The sequence below is a fragment of the Thalassophryne amazonica genome, chromosome 15 (assembly GCF_902500255.1).
Source record: "Thalassophryne amazonica chromosome 15, fThaAma1.1, whole genome shotgun sequence".
Classification (NCBI taxonomy): domain Eukaryota; kingdom Metazoa; phylum Chordata; class Actinopteri; order Batrachoidiformes; family Batrachoididae; genus Thalassophryne; species Thalassophryne amazonica.
The window spans coordinates 51,500,402-51,511,993 of NC_047117.1; the positions used below are offsets into that span (position 1 = coordinate 51,500,402).

General features: G+C 42.6%; 1 protein-coding gene across 2 annotated transcripts in view; it reads right to left on the reverse strand.

Annotated features, from left to right (window-relative positions):
* Positions 1 to 9,024, reverse strand: part of gne (glucosamine (UDP-N-acetyl)-2-epimerase/N-acetylmannosamine kinase) — a 125,030-nt gene extending 116,006 nt beyond the window's left edge. Inside the window, exon 1 of one of the 2 annotated variants that reach the window (XM_034187481.1) lies at positions 8,898 to 9,024. In XM_034187481.1, coding sequence (XP_034043372.1) covers positions 8,898 to 8,926 — 29 coding nt within the window. In that variant the 5' untranslated portion in view covers positions 8,927 to 9,024. The remainder of the gene's footprint in view (positions 1 to 8,897) is intronic. The other variant, XM_034187479.1, reaches the window with a different exon arrangement.
* Between the last annotated feature and the right edge of the window lie 2,568 nt (positions 9,025 to 11,592).

An 11,592-nucleotide genomic window follows, 5' to 3' on the forward strand; every position in this document is an offset into this window, starting at 1 on the left:
AATCCAATAATGAAAACATTATCTTCGATAATTAGCGGTAAGCAGAACTGTGCCCACCACTATCATTTTAGATATATATATATATATATATATATATATATAAATAAAACAGCTGAGTGGATCCTTGTGATTTGATTGGTGCTTTGTATGTCACATGACATGGATTAATTCATCCCATTTGTGTTGCATTGCATTCAGAGTGCAGCTTGGTTCCATTTAGAGTGCAAATTTGGTTCCATACGTTTGGTACCATTGCACTCTCACGGCCTTGTGCACACGCGCACATGTGATCACGCATACACAAGTGCGCACAAGTATGCGTGCACGCGCTAGCATGCTCGTGCACATGCATACATGCCCGTGCACGTCGCAAAATGCTCGTGCACGAGTACATGCGCACCCACGCATGCTCGTGCACACAAAACCAATCCACTGTGCTGCCTGGAGGTTGTTAGCAGGAAGAAAAAACAAAAACTGGACTCATTATTGACGTGATTTTTTTTATTTATTTTTTTGCTGCACTGAGGACGTATACAGTCTTATTTTTGTTGTTCACGCACACACAAGCACCGACCAGGTTGCGTGTGTGTGCGCGCGCTCGGGGGACATGACTTTCCTGGGACATAATTTGAGCTAACTGACACTGCTAATTCTTGTAAGACACACACACAAAAACAAATCCACTGTGCTGCCTGTTCGCAGGAAGAGAAAGAAAACCTGGACTAATTTCTGACATGACTTTTTTTTTGCTGCACTGAGGAGGTACAGCTGGACCGAGCCGGTTGCATGGGTGCGCTAGGGACAGTGACATGATGATTTGTTTGAGTTAACTGATGCTGCCCCACACACACACACACACAAAATCCTCTCCCCTGTAAGCCGCCTGGATGCATGAAGAGCTGCTAACATGAAACGCTGATGTGATTTTTGGCTGAATTGAGGAACTACACAAAGTCTTTCTTTTTTTTTTTTTATGGAAGTCTGAAGTTAGTGCACAGCATCACTGGACTACAAGTCACAGTGGAACACCAAAATGTAAGTCCCTTTCCTGTTGTTTAGAAATTAATAAAATATCAAATGACAATGAACTATTTTAGCCGTTATATAAAACAAATAATGAATGTTTTTACATTCTTTCAATGGTACGAATATTTCATGAGGTGAAAGCTGGAACATACCATTCAACTTCGCCTCGTCGAATGGTATGTTCCAGCTTTCACCTCATGAAATATTCGTACCATTGAACTCAAACATTCACTGTTTGTATAATATATATATATATATATATATATATATATAAAACCCTAACCCTATATAACCCCTAACCCTGAGCAGGCATTGAGTAGGGGGACCTTGCTGCCCTGCAGGATTTTAAACCATGACAGACTTGTGTGTTACTAATGTAATCTTTGCGACTGTGGTCCCAGCTTTCTTCAAGTCTTTGACCAGGTCCTCCCATGTAGTTCTGGGCTTTCTCAGAATCATCCTTATCCCACAAGGTGAGATCTTGCATGGAGCCCCAGACCAAGGAATATTGGCAGTAATCTTGTGTTTCTTCCATTTTCTAATAATTACGCCAACAGTTGTCTTCTCACCAAGCTGCCTACCAGTTGTCCTGTAGCCCATCACAGCCTTGTGCAGGTCTACAGTTTAGTCCTTGGTGTCCTTAGACAGCTCTTTGGTCTTGTCCATGGTGGATAGGTTGGAGTGTGATTGATAGGGCAATCACAATTATTACAATATTCGCCAATCACGATTATTTTTCATATTCGCGAATATTTTTCATAAGCGCGATTACCATGAATTATTTATTTTATCCACAAAGTTGCATAAAATGACTCGGAATCTGACGTCAATCGTGCAGCAGCAGCCGCACGCAGCCTCACTCACTCTGTTTCCCTCTCGTCTTGGTCGGATGGTTAGCGAGGCTCGGATAATAACGTGGAGCGTGAGGAGGTTCTGCCAGCTGACCACTTTTTACCTGGCTGTGTGAATGGCAGCACATTTTCCAAGCGCCCCACGAGTGTGCTGTTACTAAGCAACACAGGTCATGCAAGGCCCCCACCACAACATGTGGTGTGCGAGTGTGCCCCCCCGCAACACAGATGTTGTGAGGAGTGTGGCCCCCCCCACACGATGATCATACACTGTCAGGTGCAGCTGAGGTGGCTGCAATGTGATCGCTGTCCAGTGCAGCATGCATCTGGATGGCTGGAATGTCCAGCTGACCGTTGTGCACTCACAACTATGGTTCACATTACGCGGTGTCCTTCGGCGCACCGCTCACTGTATACCTGGGGCTGGCTGGACACACGCCGCTCTCGAGACACGCGCTGCTTGCTGCACACGCAGCGCCAGCAGATGTGGACATGATAAGAGCATACTGCTTCATTCATGTTATTTCATGACGAAGTCTACGACCATGGGTCATATACAGAGGAACAGAAAGGTCATACTTGTACTGTCCGCTCGATAAGAGGGATTAAACATTTTAGAAATTACGGTGGGGTTTTATTTGGTGTGTGTGTGTGTGTGTGTGTGTGTGTGTGTGTGTGTGTGTGTGTGTGTGTGTGTGTGTGCGCGTGTGTGTTTCCCACCCCACAGCAGCGGCGCAATGTGGTGCCATACGTTCCAGGTGCTGCACAAAACCATCACCACGTATCCTTCACACCTGTCCAACCGTGTGTCCCTCCCAACAGCAGGTGGAATGTTTTGTGGTTGCCCATTTTTGATTTTTGTTTGTGGTTTTTTCAGACAGTTCCTGCTTCTTTTGCCCAACTTTGTGCTATATGTGAAGGAGACTTTAAGAATGTTACCTTACTCTATCACCAACTCCTATCAAGTTAGATAGTTAATAATTATAACCAAGAAATGTGTGAAGTTTATCATCAAATGACACCAACCAGATGTATTATCAAATAGCTTTTTTTTTGTTCAACATCATTTTCATTTTATATGCCAATACCAAGCTGAATCCTGTTCTTTATTATTTTGCAGTCCAAGAGATATTTACCCCCCCCCCCCCCCCCCCCAAAAGTAAAAAAAAAAAAAAAAAAAAAAAAAAACTTCCTACGGACACTGCAGTAGTGCCTGCTAAATGAAACATTTTGAGACAGATTCTAATCACTGCAAAAACTTTAACAATTCCTTCCTTGACCCAGGTATCAACTCCTTACAAGTTTCTTCTTCAACCCTTCAAAAATCATTTGAATTTTTATCATCCCTATTCAACCACCAGGTAACTCTGTCCTCATCTGTTGACTGGTTGACGTCATAACTCAACATTTATGGGTCAATTAAAATTAAGCATGCTGTACGGCAATAATTGGCTGACAACAAACAACACCTGCACTTCAACAGGTGGACACCGAAGAGCATTTATTGCCTTCAGTGTTGATATCCTGCAACATACAGGACACGAGCAGTGAGCGAGCACACGTCTACCAAAGCTCAAGGGTTTTCTGATGAGCCTTTTCTGAATTAGTTTGTATGCCTGTTTGTAAAAGTAAGAGTGCATTAGATTGGCACTAACAAAAAGACAGAATGGTAATCACATAAAACCCCTAACAGAGGTAACAAACCAAAAACCAAAATGTAAACTGACGTTGGCTAGTGTCATTCACTTCTAGCTAAGCAACAGAGCAAACAAAGCAAAGGCCATGAACTTTGGACTGTCTGCCTCTCCATGGATCATGAAATCAGAGCGATGAAACGCGTAATTCAGCTTGAAATATTGTCCAACAGGTGAGATCCATTTACAAGGATCGTTAAAAAGACTACAAGGGTAAAGTTGACTTTGCTGTTTGAAACCAAGTACAAGACAAACCAAGCTATTAATTGGCCATTTAAAGCAAGTAATGATATTTGTTCCAAAAAAAAAAAAAAACACTGCACTGAGTTTAGAGTGTAAACCATAGAATGTATACGAGGTCTATTAGAAAAGTATCCGACCTTATTATTTTTTTCAAAAACCATATGGATTTGAATCACGTGTGATTACATCAGACATGCTTGAACCCTCGTGGGCATGCAAGAGTTTTTTCACGCCTGTCGGTTACGTCATTCGCCTGTGGGCAGTCTTTGAGTGAGGAGTCGCCCACCCTCTCGTCGATTTTTTCATCCATTCGATAAATTCAGCTGGTTTTTGGTAAAAATTTTAACGGCTGATGAGAGATTTTGGTCTGGTAGTGTCGCCGTAAGGACGGCCCACGGCGCCTGACGGCGATCTGCGCTTCGAGGCGGCAGCGTCTCGCCGTTTCAAGTTGAAAACTTCCACATTTCAGGCTCTGTTGACCCAGGAAGTCGTCAGAGAACAGAGAACTTTCAGAAGAAGTCGGCATGAGGAGTTTATTCGGACATTCCATTGTTAACGGATATTTTGTAATGAAAGAACGTGCGGGCAGAGTCGCATGTCGGGTCGGACTCGACCGCGGGGGGTCGCGACAGGAAAAACACCTCTGTGTTGGAAACCTTAACGGGCAAGTTGGAACATGCCCAAGCTGTTAAACAATTTCTCAGTTACTCACTTGTTGAAAGCCATCAAAAGCCGCATGAATTTTACAAATGGTTTTCAACACGGAGGTGTTTTTCCTGTCGCGGCGCACATAGATTTGCCGAGTCTTCACAGAAACGACTCAGCGAATTTGCGCGCACGTCTTTCATTAAAAAATGTCCTTAAACAGTGGAATGTCCGCATAAAGTCCTCATGCCGGCCTCTTCTGAATCTTCTCTGTTCTCTCACGATGCCCTGGGTGAATTAAGCCTTAAATTAGGATGTTTTCAGGTCGAAACAGGCCGACGACGGCGCCTGGACGTGCTGCACGACGTCCCGCTCCGTGGGAAGTCCTTACACCGATAGAAACACCCCATAATCTCTCATCAGCCGTTAAACTTTTCACCGAAAACCAGCTTAATTTCTCGAATAGTGTCCACTCGGATATTCCTCACAGGTCCAGAAAAAAATTTGATAAAGCAACGCACGCCGTCTCGAGCAGCGTGTGAAACAAAGGAATTCAGCCGAGACGGCGGGACCACATCTCACTCAAGGCCTGCCCACAGGGAAATGACGTCACCGACACGCATGAAAAAACTCACGCATGCGCACGAGGCTTCAAGCATGATTGGTGTAATCGCATGTCATTCAAATCCATATAGTTAAAAAAAAAATAAAAGGGTCGGTTTATTATCTAATAGACCTCGTATGTACACTGAAAACCTTCCATGATGTAACCCACAGGTTTTCTGAAAAGTGGGTTGTTTCTGGAAGTCACGGTGTTCTGTATGACTCCACTTAATGGAGACTCAATGGCTCAATGACTAAACGTAAAGGGGTCCATCATGTGCAAGCAGTGGTGGGCACAGCTAACCAAAAACTTAGCTTTGATAACTGCTAGTTAGCTTTTATAACACTAAACCGATAAAAAATTTAGCGGAAGCTACAGGTAACTAAGTATTGTCCCCGGTTTTGAGTTTAAGCACTGCCAATGCTTCCGATTAGAACCAAAGACAATCACAAACCCAAGACAACCAATTAGCCAGTGCTTCAGTCTTTGTGCGCCCTGCCCACTGCTGTAAGAAAGAGTCATTTTGCATTCACAGCATACAGTGGTCCAGCCGTGAGGCAGACGTCCTGAAAAGGAAAGCATGTTTGACTTATGATTTTGATTTATAAACCAAATTAATCCAGATAGTTTAACTACATGAATGTCAAGCCTTTCATTTGTACAAAGTGAAAATATAACACATATCTTTTAATTTTAAAATAATCCACTAATTCTGAAGTTTTGAATATTAACACACACAAATGCAAAACTGCATTATGGGTAAACTGAGCCTGGACCGCTGTATATCGTAAAGGAAAATTACTTTTTTGTAGCAGCATGGCAGCCAGGCTCCTTCTGCATAGAGTTGAGCTCAGCTCCTCTCAGCTGCCTCACTGCTGCAAAATACATAGCAGACAGGAGCCAACTGGGTTTACAAAATGTTTGCTATGTAAAAAAAAAAAAGCAGTCTAAAAGTTATCGGAACGAAATTTAGCGGAAGCTAATTGGTCCGCTGATGGTTTTTGAAGTTGGCTGAAAAGATAATCCACTAACAAAAAAGTTAGCTTTGATAATTTGCAGTTAGCGGAACTGTGCCACCACTGGGTTTGGACAATGTGAGATGGAGAGTTCTTTGTACTAGTGCAGGGCTATTCAATTCATGCCACAAAGGGCAGAGAGGGTGCAGGTTTTCTTTGCAACTGCTCAACTGCAACTGCTCACTCTACAGATTTAACTGATTTCATCTGCTCAAAGTGATGTTAATCAGTGAAATCAACTGGTGGATTGCAAAGAAAAACTGCACCCACTCGGCCCTTTCTGGAAACAGTTGAATGCTCCTGGACTCAGATGTGGTTTTTGGAGCGAGCCAGCTGGGCAGTCGCGTGGGGCACAAGTTTCCATGACACGTATGGGGGCGGCACAACAAGCACTTACACAAAAAAAAAACCAACAAAAAAAAAAAACTATCGCAAAGCGGTTGTCATATCACTGTGTGAGGAATTGGCAAACTGACGCAGCATCCCACAACTGCAAGCAGGTGCCCCTGTGTGCTGACGTGCACTGAACAGAGGCAGTAGGTTCGGCGGTTGTCTCCTGCATAAACAGGAAAAGGCACGCTCCTCCCTGGGCCGTGCACTCTGTTCCGCGGCTCCAGACAGAGCATTGTGCTCATTGCTCCCCACTGCTCCTTCTCCACAGCGTCTCCGCTCTGGCAGAAGTCCACTTAGAATGCAACAGAGCGGAACCAGAACTCCAGGGAATGAGGCAGGCAGCTAGTTTATGAAATAAAAGGCCTTTGAAAGCAGGGTGGAACAACGGGTTCGCCGTTTCTAGGCGAACCCACATTTCTAGCTGAAGTAACATGAAACCGACCTTTTTTTTGAGCCTGCAAGAGTGTGTTATCCAATGTTTACAATAATTTAATAGCAGCTGGAAACCCTCTTTTTGTTGTCATGTACATTGACAAAATAACAGCATTTTAAATGAGGCTTATCTTCATAATTAACTGGTTTATTTGATCAATCAATCAATCAATCAATTTTTTTATATAGCGCCAAATCACAACAAACAGTTGCCCCAAGGCGCTTCATATTGTAAGGCAAGGCCATACAATAATTATGTAAAACCCCAACGGTCAAAACGACCCCCTGTGAGCAAGCACTTGGCTACAGTGGGAAGGAGATGGAGAAATGAGATGGAGATGGAGAAAAAGAATCACATTCGATTTCATTAGCAATGCTAGTAACATTTCAGTTTAGATTTTCTTTTGACCCACAGATGAAGACCAAAAATTAGGATGAAAAAAGGCAAATACTACATTATCAAATTTCTTTCATACCTAAAACTTTTGCAGATTAGTTAATGCTAAGTATTTACACATTTAGCCTAATGTTTACAAACATTAAGCTAAATATGTAGCTAAATGTTGAGGTAAACATGCACCCTAATAAAAGAACTAATTGTTCCTCCCTGAAAGACAGATTAATAAAGCATCTAATAACAGACATTTAGCATGTAAGGGCACATTTATACAAATCTACAATTCATGGATGTTTTATATAAGTTATATTGTAGCCTGTAGTCTTTTGGTGTCAATTTTCAATTGCAATTTTAGGGGCACTTCTAAAATATTAAGAAAAATAATAAAATAAAACAAATGGCTGTTCATGCAAAATTTTGCTTTTTGGGGGGTGGCAGGGGGAGTCTCGCCCGTGGTGTACTTCAGTAGAGGTGGGCAATACCGGGAATTTTGGTATTGATCCGATACCAAGTAAATACAGGCCCAGTATCGCCGAGAGATACTTTTGCATATTTAAGCTTCATAGATCCAAAGGATCCAAAAGACCTAGGATAGAATTTCGCCGAACATTGTACGTGACAACAAAATACTTGATTATCACAATCAACATTTTTTGTTTAAAAAAAAATATCACTCAACACAACTTAAAACAAAATCTCCTGAGGTAGCGGGCTGACAAACCACAATACAAGGGTGTGCTGCTACGTGTTGTGTGACAGCGCAGCGCTGCTCTTACAGAGAGTAGACTTTGATGAATCTGCGTGCACAGCAGTCAGTGCGTGCGGGAAAAAAGCTTGAGTATCAATCTTTTTACACGAGGATCGTTCAATATCAATACCAGCGTTGGTATCGATATTAGGATCGATCCGCCCACCTCTATAATTCAGTATAGAGCCGCCACTGCCTTGAGTGCATAGGGTGACATCGTGCTGAGTTTGGTACCATACACAATCCAGATGGACTCTGTGCCTTTAACCATGCTGCCAACCCCCCGCTCTCCCCATACTCCAATGTTGAATATCGACGGCGACGCCAACTTCAGTGTGCCAACGTGTTTGAAGCAGCACGCTGTAGTAGAAAGTTGTGGAAACTGACGCGATTACAGGGAATAAAAAGAAACGCAAAAAATACCAGTTTTGGACTAATGCTTAACACATTGAAATAAAGAAACTGATAACGTGGGTTATAGTTTATGAAAATGAACGATTAATGAACAGCCGTGTGGGGTCGCTGGCGCAGCACATAACTGTTCAGTGAACGCATCACACGAGAGCTGCTAACTTTTGTCTTTTCTACCCTTTCCAAACACGTTTAGTCGGACTACATTTTGAGTTCAACCACACAGAAAATATAAACATCGAAATCACAGTTCAGCAAACAAATGATTAGGCAGGCACCAAGACCCGCCTCAAACGAGGTAAAATATAGCGACTTTTCTTTTTTGTCTCGTCCTAAAAAGATAGCTACCGTTAGCCGCATACTCCCGCCTGTAGCCTTACCTCAATTAACAGGCCTTCGCCAGTAAACATGCAACGTAATAAAAAATAAGTAAATACCCTGAATTGTCGAGAGCCGTCTCTTTCATTTCATAGCGGAAACCATCACAAGGAATGTGCACTCCGTTTTACAAGTGCGTCAAGCTCGCTGCAAACCGGCCGAACAGGACAGGAAGTGCGGCAGCTCAGAACCTTCTACGGCGTTTAACGACAGTCCGCATCCTTATTGTTGCATTGCTGCCACCTTCTGCATCAGTCCGTCACTGCAGTACTGAATCCTCTCGGTGACTCCACTGCCTTTCTCGGATTAAAAAAAAAAAAAAAACCTTCCCCCTCCCGGTTGAACCTTTCTCTAAAATACTTCCTACAGAATCTTCTTTCAGGTCTGTTCTTCTAAATTGGGAGAGAAGCTCTTGCCTTCCTTTGGGGTATTTATTACAATACATGCTGCACTCAGAGGCGTCAAACCGGTTCCAGGAAAGAACCAAGAGGGTGCAGGTTTTCTTTGCAACCACCCACTCCACCGGGTGATTTCACTGATTAACATCAGTTTGATCAGATGGCATCCATTAATTCAAAGAAAACCAAAGAAAACCCTCCCTCTCTTGGCACTTTCTGAAACCAGTTTGACACCTACTGCCTCTGGTTGTTGACATTCCTAACATAATCCATCTTGATGCTTTCCTATGAGGAAGAGAGTACTGTTCAAGAAAGTATGACCAATTCACCGTCTCGCAGTCCGTCGTGGCTCGTGCGAGAGGTCGGTTTCAGCAGAGTTCCGGTTCAGGGCACAATGTAAACACACTTTGATGTGTGGACAACAAGACAGCATCGGGGCACAACACAAGTCCATCACAGGTGCTACACCTCCTCTAGATAACTCTCTCAACTTGGAAGAACATGCCAACATCATAATTGCTGGTGAACTCGCTGAATCAGTGCCATCCACAGCCTGGCCAGCCATGGCTTTAAAACGCCGGAACTCTGCTGGTGCTGCAGTGCATTGTGGGAAGCGCAGGGGGATTATGGGAACATTAAAGTACCCAATTCTCAGTCTAGCAATAATGAATTCATCCTTTTTTTTTCCCACCCTCTTCTTCAACAACTATTTACTCAATCTGTCACTCTTTATAACCTTTATTTAACCAGATAAAACCCATTGAGATCATGGCCTCTTTTACAGGGGTGACCTCGCCACAAAAGACAGCACATGTCATAATAGACAACAAAACAACATCAGGATAACCATTAAAATATATAAAATACAAGCAATTAACTAATAAAACTCAATCATTTCAATCACGGTAACAACATTTAAGTTAAAAAAAGACAGTTTAAGATTTAAAACACAGGCACTGTTTGTGCTGCTGGTTTAAGAGTGAAGTGAATGTTGGTTGTGTTGCGCTGCTTGTCCATGCGGACTTGCCGTAGTTTCATTCCCACTGAATAAAGTCTTGAAGCAAAACTGCTGCTTTTACTCCTCATTCTCTTCATTTTTCTACGGAGCCCACCTAGGGACATGGTGGTTAAATATTTTTGGGCCCAGATTATTGTGGTCCCTCGCAATAACTTTTGAGTTCATATTTCCAGCCTGGCGACACACAGGTTCATTGAATCGTTTGGATGGATTGCACATCATGGATAACCAGAACTTGATTAAGTTTAACTTTAACCTGGGGCTCACATACAATAATATACTGGAGGCTTTGTCTGTGAGACACAATGTGATTATGTGCATGAAGACTCTGAAGTGTATTGTAAAGAAAACCGGTCTATGATATTAGGTTATTGTGATGCCATTCTCTTGTGAATCCTGTTGCTGTATGCTAGAGGTGGGCGATACCGAGAATTTTGGTATTGATCCGATACCAAGTAAATACAGGCCCAGTATCGCAGATATCGATACCGATACTTTTTCATATTTAAGCTTCATAGATCCAAAGGATCCAAAAGACCTAGGATAGAATTTTGCCAAACATTGTATGTGACGACAAAATACTTTATTATCACAATCAACATTTTTGTTTAAAAAAATATCACTCAACACAACTTAAAACAAAATCTCCTGAGGTAGAGGGCTGACAAACCACAACACAAGGGTGCGCTGCTCCATGTTGTGTGATACAGTGCAGCACTGCTCTTACAGACAGACAGTAGACTTTGATGAATATGTATGTGAGGCAGTCAGTGCGTGGGGGAAAGAAAAAAGCTTCAGTATCGATCTTTTTACACGAGGACCGTTCAATATCAATACCAGCATTGGTATCGATCTTATCGATATTAGGATCGATCCCACCTCTACTGTATGCTCTGTGTGTGTGTGCGTGCGTGCTCGCATATGCGTTTAGTCTCCCCCCCACCTGATTCCACTCTGTGTGCTCTGATAGGCATGAGCTTCAATATGATATTAGGTTATTGGGAGGGAACGCAATAATCTGGTCCAAAAAAATTAACCACTATGTCCCTAGACGGGCTCCATATTTTTCCCTGCTAAACCCAAAAGAGCATATGTCTTTTCACAGTGATCCTCACAATAAACATCTCAAATTTACCTGCTGACTCCTGGATGTTTACTAATGGACTTGCTTAACTATCTTCTTAAACTATCAAGATAGAAAACTGCTGCATCCGGGTAAGTGCAGAATACTGTCCAAAAGATTTCAATTTTTTTTTTTTTTTTAATAGAGCTCTACTAGCCGTTGAAAATAAATGTCTACCCTTTGTCTACTCCTCCCAGCATTTTTGACATTCTAAG